This window comes from Sparus aurata, chromosome 1 (assembly GCF_900880675.1).
Source record: "Sparus aurata chromosome 1, fSpaAur1.1, whole genome shotgun sequence".
In the NCBI taxonomy this organism is placed as follows: domain Eukaryota; kingdom Metazoa; phylum Chordata; class Actinopteri; order Spariformes; family Sparidae; genus Sparus; species Sparus aurata.
The window spans coordinates 35,027,542-35,047,074 of record NC_044187.1 but is presented as its reverse complement, the minus strand read 5'-3'; the positions used below and the strand labels follow the sequence as shown (position 1 = coordinate 35,047,074).

Here is a 19,533-nt window from a genome sequence, read left to right as displayed (position 1 = left end):
CACAAAAATTGGGCTATTAATGTTGTTTTATTCATAACACATCCACCAGTTAACAGATGTACAACATTTTTCTGAAATAAATATTTAGATTATAAATTGCTATTAACTTCAAAGATGTACAATGTTTTTCCATAGTATCCATCACTCCATAATCACTGCTAATTATATAAATAAGAATAAAAAACTACAAAAAAAGCTATTCCAGTTTCCCAACTGCTATTTTTTTGATGGCGACTTGGAGTTTGGACAAAAAATAAACAAAATAAAATGAAACAGAGCCCCGCGTCTCCGTCTTTTATTTTTTTTTATCTTGCATTGTACTGTTTGCAATTCATGATGTACAACAGTTTATACCATCACTCTATAGATTCAGCAACATTACAGAAACAAACTGCAGTGTGAAGAGTTACCCATTTCTCTGAGTATAATTCAAACAGTGGTGAGACAGGAATTTCACAGCTCAGCATCAAACATTCTGTACTCTGTATCCAGTGTTAATGAAGGAAGGCTGTCGGAAGAAGGTAGGAATTAACTGGTCTGACAGTATTGGTCAGAATACCACGGATGTGAGCACAAGGGACCCGCAAACAGGCAGGAAAACAGAACGATCACTTCTGAAAGAAAAAAGGCTGCTTGATCTTTATGGAGACACAATCTGCCCGATATTAAACAAACTATTCTGAAATAATCATGTGACAATGGTCAAAAATGCATCTGACTCAATCAATAAAAGCCTAAAACTGAGCTCATTATTATGTGTTTCTGGTCGTCATCTTTAATGAATTCCAGCAGTTTTCATTTCAAAAGTCTGTTTTATTCCACAATGCCATGTTCTATCTGAATAAATGAACAGCCAATTAATACTAGGGGTGTGACGATACACTCTGCTCAGGAGACGAGGCAGTACACAATATTTTAACACTGTTTTTAGGAAAATTTCAATAACGAAATACATGACTGGAAAAATAATGTTTTATTCAATCGAAAGTCACAAAACGCAAAAGAATGTAGGTCAATTTTAAAATGTTTTACCTAGTAATCATCTTGTAATGAATGTTACTTCAGTTCTACTTTCTGACTGGGATTTTATTATCATATGCAGTAAAAGACACAAACAATATGCAAACACTGTAGGAGGTTTAGCCACAAACTCAGCTGACTGGCTTCTCGGATGTATGATTTCTCATGAGTCTCTTTAAACCTTATAACTGTGCATGAACTATGTGTGAGCTTCTAACTGATCTCATTTCCACCAACAGAGAGCAAAAAATAAAAGCAGTATAAATAACACAAATAAACAACACTAAGTTTATCTTAGTCTTATTAATCTTAGTAATTATTAAATCCAAACAATGAGTGCAAACCATAATCAAAGTAGCACTCTCTCAATACTAAGTGCAAACAGAGACTGACCACATTTTTCTTTTTAAGCATGATACAGAGCTGAGAGCTGGCTGCAACTACACAGCCCAGCATAAGGGCGCATTCATACTCGGCAATCGGTACCATGCCCAAGCACGTTTGACCCCCAAAGTCCAGTTTGTTTGACTAGTGTGAGTGCTCTGCATCCCACACTACCCTGGCACTGGCACAGTTGGGAGTGGTGTGCATCGGCATTATACGGTTGCTCACTGGAGGGACAATCATGTTTCAGCACGGTTTGGAGCAACTGGGCCAAGTGTGAATGCGCCCTAAGATTTACTAGGCTATTATGTGCATTGTCAGTCACAATAGTGATGCCATGGTTTGGCATTTTAAGCTCCCAGTCAGTGACAGCTGCTTGGAAAACTTTGGCTACGATTGCCCCAGTGTGGGACTTGGAAAGTGGGCGAAACTGCACTACAACCTTTACCATTTTTCAGGCATCTGTCAGCATTGTCTAGCCTTTCAGTGTTTTATTCAGAGTGGTTGGGTTCTGTAGGTGTCTTTGCATAGTGGTCATGCTGGCCGCAGTGTACGGTACTATTTCCATACAGTGCTTTCATATTGTTCGTGTCTTGTCTGTCACTCTGTAGGTGTCTATTGTTTCAACCGGGTACCCAAAATGCTGCCACACAAATGATTTAAAAGCAGCAGGGGCATGTTCTATGCTAGTTCACTGTCAGACTGTGTCATGCTGGCTGCTGGTCTGCCTCTCTTATGTACTGCTATCGCATGACTGCTTTTCTCCTTGACGAAAAATATTGTCACCTTTTAATATCGCAAGATCTCATGGCATGAGATCTCATCACACCCCTAATTAATACTGATGTAAGTTAACTAGTCACAAGTCAACAGCAGGGGACTTCAATACTTCTCAGGCCAACAAACCCTAATGGGTTCTAATGGACAGGCGCTGCATAGTGACTTAGCATAAAGGTTAACCTGCTCACATGACTGCATGAGGAAACCAGCAGCTCTGTGATGCTGTACTTCAGCACAACATTACTTTGAGGTAAATGCTAAAGTCAGAATGCTCACATTACAATACTAACATGCTGTTGCTGATGCTTAGCAGGTAGGTTTTAATGGTTATCATGCTCGTCATCTGAGCATGTTAGCATGTTAACACATGTAGTAACGTTTAGACCTGGTGATGGCACTAGATGAAAAGTTAAGTGATCCCGAAAGTGTTAATGCCTGATTGTATGTACTGAGGCAACCAGTGACAGACTGACATTGCCATTCCTACAACAATGCTGCTGGCGTGGCCAAAGGTTTATATGATTATTTTTGTATACCATGATGAATTCATGGTTCTACTAGATATTTTTGTCTGCATACATTCGTGTGGTTATTCATTTCATCACTTATTTATTACATTCTTTATTCTCCAGTTAAGACGACGACAGACAGGCAACACTTTGAAGCACTGAAGGGAATGGATGATTTAGCCTTTGGAGGCAATGATTGAAAGCTGTATAGCTCAACGATTGCTAAACCAAATACTAAATATCAGTCATATTTTGTCAAAAATATTTTCTTTTTTCTTAAATTAACGTTTAATATTTACACTGATAATCCCTGCCTAAATCATTTTGTATTTGCTGCCTTAAAGAGCTGCCTGTGTTTTAGTGCTTCAACACTCATGCATTCCTAACTTAACACTCTGTTTTGATTGTACTATGCAAATTTAAAAAACTATTAAATTCAATTTAACTCAGTCTAGGACTCATTAAGAAAAGAAAAAAGCTGAAAGAGGTTTGGCATCAACTGAACTGCTGTTTCACTAAGAAAGCCTGCAGTGACTTAACCCAGCATTAACATATTAGGCGATGACAATTAAGCACTTTAAATATCTAGATTGTAATTATTTTATTAAATACCATTTGACATGGTATCATGTGGAAAAATAGGTTTGTTCAGTAACCCAAAATACTCTTTATATACAAGATTATAATTTGTTTTGTGAGAACACTGCTTTTAAAAGCCTGTTTTGACTGTACATTGTACTAATTATATGATTTTTATATATGTATAAGTGATCACATGTCAATACTCTAATTATATACAAGGGGTATTTTTAATAAGGATTACAACCTTTTCATTCACCTAAATGCAGTATATTCCTCTTGTCAAGCACACTCTGTTTAGTGCGATTGGTCCATTTGTACAATGTGAAGATTGGATGTGTTAAAGCTTTGGCAGTAGACAGTGAGTGGGATGTAGCATTTCATTCAGTAGATCCCTATAACCCGACAGATGAAGGTCAGTTTCAGAGTTCGACAATGATGGAAAAGAATCGGGGACTTCAACCAAGTGATCCTTCATCAGTTCTCTAATTAAATGTCAGCCTGTGACAGTCTACCTCCTTGCACAAACTCTGGTGAATTTATTACAAGCTGGTTAACTAATTAAAGCCACAACACTTCACATCACAGGATTTCTCTGCTGTAACTGCAACATACAAAATGAAATCCTGTTATAAATCAGTCCATCATTTCCTGACCTTGAATCAACATGACAAATTCAGTAGAGTTCGTAGAGAGCAATCAATGGTTCTTTGTAGAAAATACTGTTATACAGGTCATTGTTTTCCATATATTAGTGTGACAGTGTAAAATGTAAGTGCAGACATATGGAAGATGTACATTAAAGCTTTATGAAATAAGGTGACCATCTGAGACAGATGATAAAACTGAAGTTCTTTCTTCACAAAGTAAAAGCATGAAAATTCCATGTTGATAGAGTGAACCCGTGCAGAGTGATCTACCTGCAGATTGTTCTACAGCAAACAGGAAGTCCTGAATAGTAGCCCCACGTACACCTGTTATTTGTTAAACCACTTCAAAAAGCATGATACAAGCAAAACAAAACACTATTAAGCTCTATGCCTCGGCACCGACTGTGTACTATAAATATGTTAATCTGACCGCAGTCTTGCAGCGCACGCTGGCTCATGAAGTTGTCCTCCTCATCTCCGATGTCCCTTTTGCTTCTTGTTCCTCGCAGGCGTCCTGATAGGCTGACTGGCAGCTCCGTTTTCCAGTTGCACAGTAACAGGAGCTGCTGATGGGGAAGTGGGAGAGAAAAGGTCTGGCTCTCCATCCATGCTGGATTTAAAGGGTCCAGCTTGGGAAAACTTCAGAGGACTGAAAGACACAGAAAGAAAAAAACAGATTTTTATTGATCTGGTTGTTTTTTTGATACATTCAGTTAGGCCTTTATTATGCATTTACATTACATTTACATTTAGGGCATTTAGCAGACACTTTTGTCCAAACGACTTACAGTAATTAATACATTCATTCACTGATGGCAGCAGCTGCCATGCAAGGTGCTAAACAGCACATCTGGAGCAGTTTGGGGTTCAGCATCTTGTGCAACATTAATGGATAGTTTAGGTTTAATCTACCTATCGATAATAATGATTATCAGGGATAATTATTATTATTGATAAATAATAAGATCTAATATACATTAGATCGCCTGGGGAGCAACAACCTTGAAGAAGGGAAGAGATAGCCAATTTAATAATTCAGTCTGGTAAAAGGTACTCAACTGTCAACTCTGATTAATGATTAACTTAATAACTACAACCAAAATTACCATAACAGCTATTAATGCATGCGAGTATTGTGAGTAAAAATAGCCGTGAACCACATCGATATGAACCCAAAATGAAGAGGTTTCTCTGTGATCTGACTGCGATGAATGGATCAGAGGGAGACTTCACTCCACAGCAGCTCCTTATTTGTCCTGTTTTGGTACGAGTACATGTGTTATCATGCTTTTTGTCCCTCAGTTTCAAAAGGAGTGGTTAAAAAGTCAGCCAGAGTCGGCGTGCAGATGGTCGAGTGGTTAGAGCGCATTCCATAAACGCAGCCGACCCCGGTTCGATTCCGGCCGGAGGTCCTTTGCTGCATGTCACATCCCCCTTTCTCTCCCATATTTCCTACCTGTCTACTGCTTAACAAAAGGTGTCTATGCCGGGAAAAAATCTTTAAAAAAAAAAAGTCAGCCAGAGGACTACAAGAAGCTTGTTGATGGCTATCAAAAGCACCTAATTAAGGTGAAAATGGCCAAGGGACCCTTACCTGATGGGTGTGTGTGGGCTGCTGTTGTGTCTGCGTACAGGTCGTGTTCTGGGTTCAAATGAGAAGCCTTCCTTGAGACTTTCAAGGACCGATGGAGCCACGTAGGTGAAACCCTGTAGGAAAACGATTAATCCTTCACAACAATTAATCACAGATGGATAATGTTACTGTGGTACTGGCCTTGACTAATTACTGGAAATGAAACTCGGGGTTGTTTTCCAGTAGATTGTAGTTTTTAGGGCTTTAACTTAAGATGAACAAAAGACTGAGGAGGAGGAAGAGGAGAATCTCACAGCGAAGGCAAGCTCTGCACTGTGGCTGAGTGAGGTATCATCTGGACTGTCCACTGGTGTCTGTCTGGTAAACCTGGTGTCAAACTGGCTCACATCCTCGTCGGATTGCTACAGAGAGACAGAGGGAAGAGGTAAGAGGGTCTGTAACTCTGTGACAAAACACACAGAGAGGTCTAAAAACATGAAACTATAGAAGTTGCTGGTTGAGAAGAAAGAATAAAAGAGTGAGAGCAGAGTTTGCAGAATTAACTCTGCTAGCTCAGAATAACAAGCATAATATTACCTGAACAAGTTACTGGACAATATAATGGGCATACAAGGACAACTTGATGACCTACCAGCCGTGGCTTGTATGGCGGCTCCACTGTCTTGTTCAGCAGGTCATCCCAGCTGATGTGCCTGAAGAACGGATGTTTCTGCAACAAAAGGGCTAATCAATTTATATACTCGATGGGCACCATTTCTAGCCAAATGAACATTAGTCCCTGAACAATAGTGTCTGCAGTATCTTAAATGACAATAAAGTTGAATCGAATCGAATGTCATTGTTTAGTTTGACTGCTGTCTGTTTGGTCCACTTTGATAGCTCTTGTTGTGCATGTAATTGTGTTTTTATACTAGGCATTATACACCAATCAGCCATAACATTAAAACCCCTGACAGGCAGAGTGCCCATGCTGACCCCTGTCCACTGCTGAAAGCAGCTACAATTGGTACAGGAAGATGAAAAGTGGACCAGGGAGCAATGAATTTAGCCTGGTCTGAAGAATCAAATTATACTTTTACATCATGTGTAACTTGGCTCCAAATCGCCAAATCTCAGCCCAATCGAGAATATGTGGGTTGTGCTGGACAAACAGCTCATTGTGTGTTGTTGCTTCCAAGTTGGAGCAATACTGTTGCATCGCAGAATTTACAGTCAGCTCCTAAATTGCAGATGCACAGTGTGCCTTGTTTTCTCTAGCACTTAATTTTACAACTACTGTAAATGTATAGTCCAACAAACTCAAAATGTGACTATATTTTCCAGTCTCTCCACCACACTGGCAGGTAAATGTACAAAAAAAGTCATGTTATAAAAATCTTTGCGATGCTTTGGTGTCAATTGCGGGCAACCTGTGTCTCTGCATAGATATAGCTACAGTCATGGTTGAAAGCTTTCACACACCCATGAACAGGTGCAGCACAAAAAAAATAGAATGTCATGAAAAAGTTCTTTTTTTTATTCAGAAAGTGAGCAATTTATTTTAGATTAATAACACATTTAGTGAAATACGTCAAGCTTTTTTTGTTTTTGATTATGATTATTACGGCTTACAGCTCATGAAAATCAAAAATCCAGTAACTCAAAATATTACATTAGAGCGATTAAAAAAAGGATTTATAATACAGAAATGTCGATCTTCATAAAAGTTTGTTCATTTATGCAGTCAATACTTGGTCGGGGCTCATTTTGCATGAATTACTGCATCACAATGACTCACAATGAAGACATGGACTGTAGTGAATGTGTGAGAGTTGTCACTGACATTCTACGCATTCTTAATTTACACAATCCACATGTGCTGGTTGTAAAGATTTATCGGGTGAGCTGACTGGAGAAGGCAGTGTGGTGTGGCAGCCTTGGTGCTGTATCCAGTGCCCTTAAAGTGGCACACAGTGTGCGCCTGACAGCCCAGTTGATGGCGTTCACTGTAGTGCACGGATTTTACTGGGCTATATGGAAATTGAAAGCTTGTGTTATTGTGTTATGTTCACAGTATTCATTCTTTGGTGATATCTGATGTTATATTGGATTTCTTAAACGGACGATGATAATTTCGTTATCAAGCAGTGCAGCCCTCTCCGCTGCGTTCCAAGTTGGAATGAGATGGTGAGACAGTTCTGAGGAAATATGATTTCAGATTTGGGTGTTTTTGGAATAGTCATACGTCACGACCTGCGCAAGAACAAATGACACCACTGATCTGAATGTTTACAATAACATGGATCTATAAATAACATTTGATATGATGTAGATGTAGAGTATTATAATGAGAGTGAATAATGAATAATGTCTCTGCTTTGTAAGACCAAGCACATAGACATTGACTAGGGACGTTATGGTGCATTTAAGTGCACCTTGAGAGCTTGGAAATCTATTCTCAAATGGCCACGAAACCTGACTAAAATCGAAAAGTTTAGATTTTATACTTTATCCCTTTGTTGAAATATATAGGCTTACATCTGTGATTGCCAATCATTCCAGACCCATAACCTTAGTTAAAAACAAAATCATATGCAGATACTTTAAGTAATATGTTTGAGGAACCATGTACTTATGATAAACACTACTTGCTTTTTTCTGTTTTCTGTCTTCAGATGTATTTTTAGCTTATACAGTGAAACTATGAAAACACCAGGCAGAAAGCTAACACAGTCAAGTGTAGCTGTAACCACTATTGGTGAATGTGTGTGAATGAAATGTTACCACAGTTAGTTACCTGAATATCAGCACAGTCTGCCTTACTGGAGCCAAGTCTCTGGGCTGGATTCTTCTTCAACAGCTGAAAAAAGATACAGTGGGGTTTATAAAGATTCATTTTCTATAGCAACTAAGTTTTCCAACATTCAGTCAAATTGTTTTCATAATATTGTTTTTAGTGAGCAGTCATACAAAGAAAATAATGGAATTAAAATGAGGAGGGAAAGATAGATACTTTCATTGGATTACAATACAGTCAGACAGATTAATGAATCTAACTGTAACTGATGGTAATTCATATGGAAGGACTACTAATAATATATAATGACATCATACAAAACCAAACATTGGCATACGGACATTTTATAAAATTCTACTGACCAAAACAACTGATCAATGAAGCAAGAGTTTGACCCTGAAGCAGCGTTGGTGTCATTTCAAATGAAGATATAAATGCAGAAGATGGAACCTCATGTGCTGCCAATTACACTAAACTGAAAAAAAGTGGTTTGGACAGACTGATCTAAATATTCAGAAAAAGTACAACTAGCGAATTTGTTAAGATTTGTTAAAAATCCAAACTTTGATGGCGTCTAAAGCGCCACTGAAAAAAGGAGGTTTACCCTCATGTCAGTGTTGCTGCATTGCTTTGAAGAGGATTACTCTGCAGGGTTTGGGGCGTTGGGGATAAATCTAGAATTCTTTTATTTTGGTCAACAGCACGCATCTACTTTGCGTTAATATCAGAGGTTCCCATTTCTTGTCATGGTAAAATGAGAACAAGCACATTTTATGCTCATTATTGGTGGTTATAGAAGAAAAAACATATCAAAACACTGCCAGAGTAGTTTTACTGAGGGAGGAAACCTCAACAATGATAATAGTTGCACTAATGCAAACAGAAGATGGTGTTATTGACTCTTTTAAATTAGTGGTGAAGGCACCTCATACTTTCGGACTGTAAGAAAACATGAGCATCAGAACACTTTGTTTGATCATTTGAGACTAAAAATGACTCAATGCTATTTCCATCAGTAAAAAATGACTCATTGCCATCTACTCAGAATACTCCCTATGGCTGACAAAACAATGTACAAAATGTTTTTTCCTGCCATTAATCTATCAGCGTGTGTGTGTGTGTTATAGTACCTTCTTGATGATGTCCCTGGCATCAATGGTCAGGTAGGGGGGCAGATTGAGTTTACACTTCAAAATCTTGTCAATGGTCTTCTTCCTGTTTTCAGCTGTGAATGGAGGCTGGTGGAGAATCACAGGAGTGAGTCAGCAGTAACTAGAACAGGCAAACTGCACACTTAGCCACGAGACAGTGTAGCACACAATGCTGCTTTTATGACTTAAAAACTATTGTTTCCACAAACTGTTGCAATTATGTGGTAGTTACAAAACACTTTCAACCTAGTTCCCCTTATTTTGCTTGATTGAACTACATCCATAGGTGTAGCGGTGCCAGAGCGCACATGCTCTGCCACTTTTTTTCTCTCGAAGTGAAGAAATAAAAAGTATATACATTTCAGCCAGATTAAGCAAATTAACATTTTCCTTAATCTGGCTGAAATGTATATACTTTAAGTGCTTGAAGATCATTGGTTATATATTAACCCGCAATTCTATGAGTATAGTCAGAGCCCCCTAAGACCTGTCTCCATTAGGCTTACCCCACACAAATGTGCAATCATGAAGACTTCATAATGTATTGATTTAGCACTGCACTTAATATGGACAGTTAGAAAGATTAAATATTAAACATATTCTAACATTGTAGTCAAAATCAACAAGTTTTTTATGTGTTTGCATTGTGAATATTGTAAAAACAGCACAATGACTCATAAAGGCCACAAGACAGCAGTGATGTCAAAGTCAGTGTTATTAATGGAACCACGAGATAATAGAGATGTAAATTATGAAAAGTTGTGTATCATTCTTATCTGTAGTAATGTTCAGTAACTAGTGGAAACATGGTGATCTCGTAATTTTTGTAGTAGTTCACAGCCAAGTCCCTACTAGTACTCTAGTACTCTACACCTCACTAGTTTTCTCCCTCAATAAAATAGATTCAGCAGGGTGTGACATGACATCACCCAGGCCATTCTCAGTTATAGAGCTGGCTGGACACAAAAAGTTTTCTTCTCTTCCCAACCCTCATTTATCGTCACAAGCTTTGGGTACAGACCAAAATGAGATGGAAGATAAAAGCTACTCAGAATGAGAATCAGGGGGATGATCTCACTCTCTGACTAAGCGGTTGCAGCCCTCAGGCTCAGGAAACCACTATTCCATGATAAGAGGAGAAAACTGGGCTGGTATATTAGCCTGGGTGCATCTCTTTAGAGGTGTTCTGAGTATGAGTATGAAAGACAATGTGGAGCAGGTTCTTACTCATCAGTTTAAAAAGGGAACAAAATGACAATATGACAGCCCATCACTATATTCAGAATCCTTACTCACAATTAATTACTATTCTCTCACACAGTTCTAACTTACTGATCCGGTCATCATATCATACATCAGGGCCCCCAGGCTCCACCAGTCTACTGCTCTGTTGTGACCCGTCCTGGTCAGGATCTCTGGAGCCCTGGCAGAGAAGAAGACATACACATCATGCACATGTGAATAGTTTGAGGATGTGTGTTAACAGGGTATAATGTTGGAAATGCACTTAATATGTCTAATGATTCAGAAAATACTGAAAACTCTAAATTTAATATACGATTACATTTGTTCGCTACATGTACTGATATACAATGCATGAAATATGCAAATGTCACACAAAATGTAATCACACATTGTACACTGATGTTCCAAGTTTATAAATTGTGTTTAAATATTTTGTATCTTAATATCCTGCATCAACATGAGCATAACATTTTTTCATTCCAATAGAACAAAATGGTAGTGTGTGTGTGTGTGTGTGTGTGTGTGTGTGTGTGTGTGTGTGTGTGTGTGTGTGTGTGTACTGTTAGAGTGAGCGCAGTATTACCCACATGTACTCTATGGTGCCACAGAAAGTGTGTGTGACACTTCCATCATGAATTGATTCCTTGCAGAGTCCAAAGTCAGTGAGTTTGATGTGTCCTTTTAAAGAGAAAAAACACACTGAAGTGAGACTATTGTGGTTTAGCTAAGGTTACTTTTTTACTCACAGACAAAGAGGAAATAACACTATAGTGTTTCAACCACAATGCTAAACAGGAAACAACGCAGACATGCCAAATGGTGCTCACATCCACAGGGGCACTTGAAATGAAACATTCAAAACACATATTTTGGGGAAAATGACAGTGACATTAGATCTCACACTTCAGACCTGGAAAAAAATTCAATTATCCATAAAAGTAATGACTTTACACGCAAGTGACTTTTAGTTTTCACTGTCTGTAAATCTTAACAATTCTAGAGCAACACTATACTTAAGGGTCACAGGTCAGTTCATTCTGTCAGTTTGTGCCCCAAAACTGTTACAGGAGCCTGACGTATTTACGATCATTTTGCATTTTAAATCAGAAAATTTGTACTTTCAATAGCATTTATTTTTAGTATCTGAAGAGCTCGTATTTTTCACATTTACTTGCATGATGAGTGTTACCTTCGTGATTCAGCATGATGTTTTCAGGTTTAAGGTCTCTGTAAATAATCCCGTTGGAGTGGAGGTGACCTAGGGCCAGTGTGATCTCTCCTAGATAGAAACTACACACAGACATAAATTATTTGATTCCAACAGACAGACTGATCTGATCTAAATTGCAAAAGTGATTCTAAAGAATGTAACAATGTGTGATCTTTTTACAATTAAGGGTCATTTCATGCCAACTCAGAATTTAGAACTTTTCTAAAGCTAAACGGATCATTTTAATAAACTGGAAACAACGTAAGCCAAATTGTTTTAGTATGGAGAACTGGCGCAAGGACTTCATGGAGTTTTTTATTGATGGAGCAGGCCGCCTCCACACTAGTAGAGGATAATAGGCCGGATGAACTGTGGACTTTTTTTAAAATCTCGTCTCCAGGAAACATGAGGATCCCCATGCTGTGAAGAACTGATATACTTCTGTACCGTATGTGTATTCAAGCCTCAGCAGTTGCTTATTTATCACTGGATCATCTTGAAATTTGTCTTGAACATCCAAGAAACCCAAAGGATAACCAAGAATTGCAGAACATAAACAGTTATCAAATGAATAACAATACTTTATCTTTTAACTGATCAAAGAATCTTTCATTTTCATAAATGTACATCTCCACTAGGTTTCACTTTCTTGCATTGAAACCTTGATTCTGTATAGTATTAACGATTATATCGAAGATATAAATATGACAATTCTCTGCTAGTCCTTCATTTGATCAAATCTAAAAAGTTCATTTTCAATACTTTTCATTGGCTGTCATTTTATATTCAGCGGCTTTATTTCATATGTAGATGCACTGTGTTGACTTTGAGGTTTTCCTGTTGGGACAGTTTTTCATTGGGTACAGGAAATTTGCATTTCAAAGCCAGCCCAAACCTACATAAATAAGTAGACACAAAAATAAGTATACCTAAAAGGGAACACCAAATGTGAACAACTTGGATATTAAACAAATGCCTCTTTAGGGGATTATCAAACTGAAATGGGATTTTACAAGCTACCAAGTCCCAAATGAAATAAAATGGGAAACTGAAGTAATCTATTGATGAATCTATAAATGCTATTCCCCACCTCTCTTAAGCCTTAATAAAAAGGGTGTCATCACACCCTGATTGGCACTCATTAATCAGGAGTCAGCCTCCCCACCCTGTGCTCAAGCGATCTGAATCCATTGCAATCAGTCCAGAGGGATTTTGAAATTCAGCCCAAAACAACAAAACAGCAAGTCTAAAGATGAACCAACCAATGAGCTGTAACTTGCAAATTCCAATAAAAAATCAGGATAAATATGCATCTCAGACACAGACACACACAGACACACACACACACCTATTACCATTATGAAAAGTATGCATTAGGGTTTCTTAAATGTTCGTGACAAATATCAACCCAATCCAGTCACAAATATACGATTGGTGAGGCTTAGAATACACATACAAAGAATAAGAAAAATGATCAAATTTAGCTCAGAGGGCAAAACTTCATAGCTTAGAAAAGAATTGGAGCTACAGCTATAGGACCTTGAGAGGTCCCAAGAACTTAACAGATGTTTCAACATTAAGGGCCTAGGTGGGTTGGTATGGAATAACCCTAACAAGTGTTGTTGGTTTTTAAAATCCAGAAGTACCATATGAGTCCTTACCAAGCTGTGTCTTCCATGAAGATGCCCTCTTTCTCTAACTGCATGAACAATTCCCCTCCTAGTGATAAACAACAGTAGGGTTGGTGGGGTTAGAGGCATTAGAGAATCTTCTTCACATGTTTTCCTTAATTTCTCCATTCATCCCTTTTATTCCTTTCCCCTTCCAATTATGTTATTTCCATACAGTGTTTCCCCTAGGATGGAGTTGTAGCAGTGGAAGTGAGTGTTTGCCCGTGTGCAAAAGCAAAGCTACCCCCGTTACCTCTGTTGTGGTGTATGCTGAGAGACAGCGCAGCGCAGCATGGCACCGAACGGAACAGAGCTAAGGAGACCGCTTGCAAAGTTTCTTTGACAGAGACAATGATAGTTGCCAAGCATAATATGACAACAGAACCATGGATACTGGCAGCCGAAATTGTTATATTAAAGTTCATTATTCTAACAGCTGTAAGAAATAGCGTAACAGGTAGGGATGTCCCGATCAGGTTTTTTTTACCCCGATCCCGATCCGAGTCCTTTAATATTTAGTATCTGCCGATACCGAGTCCCGATCCGATACTTGGCCTTAACTAATATTTTCCTAGATAATACAGCTGCATTAAGAAAAAATTAACCTGCATCTAAGCTGTTCCTTAATAGGTTTTTATTATTTTGTTGAAACAAAGTATATACTTTAATATAGCTCTTTCTTATTCTGCATATGCTATAACAACATAGGCCTCCACCTTCCTTGTGTTAGCAGGTGAGTGTGTGACGCTGCACTGTGACAGCAGACCCTCGTGTACAGCCAGCTGAAGTGTGTGTGAGACGCAGCTCACGCTTGGTACCTCCATATAATCTTTTGCTATTTCATGTACTTTACGTTGTCACATAAAATGACGTGGACACATTGCTTGTCTATTAACGCGTTCAGCATCTCCTGGATTGCCTGCTTTACATGCTGTATGAGACCCACGAAACTAGTGCGCATATACCGGCATGTTGTAACTCGAAAGTGGAATAAATGTAATGCAGAGATGGTAGGACATACCGGGGATTCAAAAACTCCAGGTGACGAAGAAAACCCTGATCCCCTACCACGGAGATGAGCTGGTTATCCAGAGCGATTAATTTGATGACCCTCTCTGTATTATTTGTGGACATGTCGCTGAGGATATTTCTCCTAACTGAAAGTATCCGCGACTGTTTGCTGCTTTGGTCTCCTTGCCTGTACTCTCGAGTGAACACGTTGTATTCTTTGAGTTTTTGTTTTGTATATGCTGTATCATATGAGTAGTAAAATGCAGCTCCGCGAAACGGCCGTATGGCAGATGTTACATGTCGCCGTTGGACTGCTTTCGCTTTCTAATTGACGTTATTTCCACACTGCAGACACTTTATTCACAGGTTTGCCAGAGTAACACCACACGCGCGTCTGCGCTCGGCCACAAATTGTGCTCTGACGTTAAGAGAATGAAAGAGGAAAAAAAAAAAAATCGGGCTCGGGTCCACGTTCAAAATTGCCGATTCCGATCAGCGGAAAAATGCCCAGATCGGCTCCGATCCCGATCCTACAGATCGGATCGGGACATCCCTAGTAACAGGCTTCATAGTCTCTATATATGGCCCACTGTGGTTCATGATTTATTTTCATAAATCATTTCAAACAGTAGTGTGATTGACTTGGATATGAAGCGTCCATAGCGCAAAATGATATAACGTTTCTAAAGAGACAAGACTGAGCCCACTCTCCACCTCTCCTCTCTCCTCGTTAAAATTTTTTTTAATAAAAATTAAATAAAAAACACCTAGCATTGGCAGTCCGCCGCTGCTAGGTGCATATAGGGGAAACACTGCCATAAATGCTAAAAAATTTTTTTTAGATCAGATGAGGGTGTGTATGTAGCACAAAAGTTAGTCCATGGCAGCAGTCTCTGCTCCTGTGTCTTTATCATCCATACCATCAGTCCATCCCTCAATACCTCAGTCTTACCGCTCAGACACTCAAGTATAAGGTAGAGTTTTCCCCCAGTCTGGAAGGCGTAGAGCAAATCCACGATGAATGGGTGTCTCACCGTCTCCAGGATCTCCCGCTCCGCTCGTGTATGGGCTGTGTCTTTAGCATTACACACTATCTTGGCCTATAAACAAGTGAACAAGTGAGAAAATTAGAGTGTTAAAAGTGAGAACAAGCAGAAGTAGGGTAAGAAAAAAGATAAGACAAAAGAATTAAGAATCAATGGAAAGAGAGGAACACCATCACGTATTGTTTATCTCCTAATTTCGATCTTAGGACAAAGATGTGGGCTGCAACAATATACCTTTCTCAGGACCTTCATGGCAAATATCTTCCCCGTCTGTGGACCTTGAACCTTCCTCACCTGGAAAACCTGAAAAAAAAAAGACATTTAATTTGAATATTATTATTTTTTTAAATGTCAGACATTATCTGATAAACAGATATCATCATGGCATACTATTTTAAGCATCATTGGTGCTAGCACATGATGATAAGTGGGTGTATCTCCAAGGACATTCCTACCCATCTATTGTATCAATAATAATAATAATAATAATAATAATAATAATCAGAAAAAGGTGAATATTGGATGTAATTATCAACCAAAACACAATATATTCTTCCCTTCCCAACACAAAACTTTTACTAAATCATAATGGGTCTTCTAGTCAGGGTCTTTCAGCCCCGGTTTGTGGCCTATTTCAACATGCTTCAAGCACATGGCCAGCTGCACTTGTTGCTTGAGTAATACTCCCGATGAAAACAAGGGAGCATACTCATTTCAAGAGAAAGATGTCAACTTAAAAAGGGGCCAAATGTACACAATCTCACACACACACACACACACACACACACACACACACCACACACACACACACACACACACACACACACACACACACACACACACACACACACACACACACACACACCTTGCCATACGCTCCTTTTCCCAGAACAGTAAGAAGCTCAAAGCAGTCAGGTCCAACTCTCTCACTGTCTCTGTTGACACTTTCACTGGTCAGCTCCACCTCCTCTGTCTGAACACTGGGACGGGCAGAGAAGTAACAGCATTGGTAAAAATGTGTTCTTGTACTATATCTGCATCCTTTTCCTTTTAGATGAAATGGTAAATTCAACTTACTTCTCTGGTTCCGTCACAGTGAAGTCGCAGACATCATCCTGCAGATGGAGAACAACAAGCCATAAGGTTTATCAAAGTTAAAATAGAAAGGCAAAATGTTAAATGGTTATAGCTAGGGATGTGCCGATCTGATATTCAGTAGTGTTGGTCCTATTTTGGCCAAAATCTCAGGATCAGATATCTGAGAGGGAAAAATGTATAATCTGATCTGATTTATTGGCCTAAAGAAATGCTTAAACTACGCGTGACCTGCTGTAAAAGAGACCAGCATGTGTCCATGGCTAGCTGGAACCAGCTTGAGTGAGACTCTCATCATGTCAGCTGTGTGGAATTAATTTTAGCTAACAGAAGAAAAAAGCGAATCAGCCTAGTGCAATTTATGCAATGCAAGTGTTTAAGGGTTGGCAGCATCATTGGAAACTTCCAACATCACGAACGCTGAATGTTTTACAGATGACGAGTGCCAGAAAAATAAGTGCACTGCATCAACCAATGCCATTTTTCAACCAGCACGTTTGGGTGCACCGAGTCAAACCAAGCTGAGCTAATTTTGCTTTTCCATCTAAAGTTTTTCTGCGCTGAGGTGAGCAGAGCCCCGCCAGCGATGGACCTGCAGCCAATGCATACTAAGCCCCTGTCTCCCCCTCAGAACAATACTAAACTCATGTCTGTGCAGGAAACCTGAGAGAAAGGTTATGAAAAGTCAGTGTTAAGCTCTCAACACTTTTGTAGCTTCTAACAGGATCCCTTTGTTCTATTGTCCTGTGTGTACTTTCAAACATCTGTTTTATCTGACCATTTGTCTGGTTCGCTTTCAGCTGTTTCAGGAGTCTTGTTTAGTTACTGCTGGTGAAAACACAATGTGCTTCCATACAGATGTATTATCTACAAATTTGTTGTTTCAAAGAGGGGAAAGGCTCTCTGGGATTGATATCGGTATTGGCAGATGTTGTCTTATCGGTATCGGCCATGAAAAGGTGGTATCGAGCCATAGCTAGTTATAGCCAAGTATCCCACAACAAATAAGATGTGTTCTACATTTTCGTATTAAATCGTTCATGGAAATGTGTTTGAAAGTGTGGCTTAAATCTACATATGCAAGAACACTACAAGTGTTATGTCAGGAATAAACTGTGCCGAGGCAAATAAACAGTTTTCTCATTCTTGTGTATTTGAGTTATAACTGTTCAGCAGTAGTGTTATCATTAACTGGGAGATACAGACCTCTGTGTCACTGACGTCCTCAGTCTCCAAGTCTATGTCAAACACTCCTGCCATCCTGCAACAGAAACTGTACTGTCACTCTGGTGTGCTTCATTCAACCACAGCCTCATTAAAACTTCCACCCTAATGAGGAATGTAGCATGGCTTGGCAATTATGAAACCTACATGTCTCCTGAGCAACAGGCAATGACCAGGCCTAGGTCATACGTACCTTGATTTGACTTCTATTAAATCTGTGGGGAAAAAGCATATAATCAATATAAGTAACATTTTCTACAAACATTTCTCAGTTAGATTTCCACAATGTATAGTATATGGACATTGCTTTGCAAGAGGATTTGTCTGGATATTACATTACCCTTTGCCAATCTTAAACCGAATGCTGATCGGTATTCATAATCTTAGAAATACCCAATTTATTCCATGAAGCAACACTGTTGTTTTACAGATTTGTAAATGAACAGACTGCATAAAAAAAATGATAAATGGTAAATAGATGATTGGGCAACCTGGGATTCCAGTATGGTAACCCCTGTTTTTTTATTTTTTTTCCCCCAATGATCTATCAGAATTAAGCATTTTGTATTCTACTGGGTCTGAGATGTTTCCAAGGACCCATGATCCTTTGGTTGGCTAGCAACTGAACCAGTGATCTAAGCAATCTTAAGCTCTTATACCCAACGCTACACAAATCTACTGTTACCATGTTGAAAACCAATGGCGTGCGTGAGTGTCAATTCAGAATACTGGGCCAATCTACAACCTAACGTTAGCCTAGCCTCCACCAGGTAACAAATGTGTCTTGGCAAAACATGAGACAGCTAACCTTACACCTTTAAGTTTGAGAGAGAACTTGACGACTGTCTCTGCGCCCTTATCCTAAATTATGTGGTGTCAAGGGATATTTCGTATCTCATGTTACTCTGGGAAATTACACTTATCTTAAGTTACAGCCGTCTCAGTCTAAAATGCTTTGACAGACCTGGCCTTTAGCTTAACTCCTCACGTTAGCATGCTTGTTAACCAGATGGCAACCTAAACTACACAAGTGAACGAGACAGCAAATGTTGTAGTTTGGGTTCAATTGGACTGCTATAAAGTTAGACTGTATGTTTGCGAGGGGGCTTCCCTTTCCCGCAAATGCTCCACTGGTTAAAACTGACTCCGTAACGTTAGCAGGTGTGAGCTAACGTCACGTTGATAGCTGGATTGACAGGTAGCGTCAAAATACATGCTAATGCTAGGGTATCACCTGTGATAGAACCTCCGGCTGTTCCTTCTCTCAGTTCGCTGTCCGGTGGGTTTAAAAGCGGAATAGATATTACAAACACGCAGCCGTGTCCGTCATTGCTCTTCTCACACGTATGTCAAACTAACCAGCGACAACACAGGGAGACGTTTCGGTTCCCTTCCTTCATGCTCCTCTATCCAGCATGCAGGCGCCGCGCTGTTGTTGTTGTCACTGACGCGGGTTGGACCCTTTAACCGCCAACGTCATTTAGGTGTCCTCCCTCCGCCTGCTTGGTCCTAAAAGAAAAACAGTGACAGCTGGGTTAGCGAAGCCAGATCAGTTTTATTTAGATAGCCCAAAATCACAATCACGTTGC

General features: G+C 39.3%; 1 protein-coding gene across 1 annotated transcript; it reads right to left on the bottom strand.

Annotated features, from left to right (window-relative positions):
• Positions 1 to 8: 8 nt before the first annotated feature.
• LOC115582706 (ribosomal protein S6 kinase beta-2-like) lies at positions 9 to 19,437 on the bottom strand. The gene is made up of 17 exons (XM_030418837.1): positions 19,179 to 19,437; positions 18,138 to 18,159; positions 17,927 to 17,981; positions 16,703 to 16,740; positions 16,491 to 16,605; positions 15,860 to 15,928; positions 15,532 to 15,679; positions 13,560 to 13,617; positions 11,878 to 11,978; positions 11,276 to 11,366; positions 10,776 to 10,866; positions 9,423 to 9,530; positions 8,293 to 8,355; positions 6,148 to 6,225; positions 5,810 to 5,917; positions 5,517 to 5,629; positions 9 to 4,571 (listed from the first exon to the last, which is right to left on the bottom strand). The coding sequence occupies exons 3-17, from the start codon at positions 17,978 to 17,980 to the stop codon at positions 4,394 to 4,396; spliced, it is 1,413 nt and encodes a 470-aa protein (XP_030274697.1). The 5' UTR covers position 17,981; positions 18,138 to 18,159; positions 19,179 to 19,437; the 3' UTR covers positions 9 to 4,393.
• Between the last annotated feature and the right edge of the window lie 96 nt (positions 19,438 to 19,533).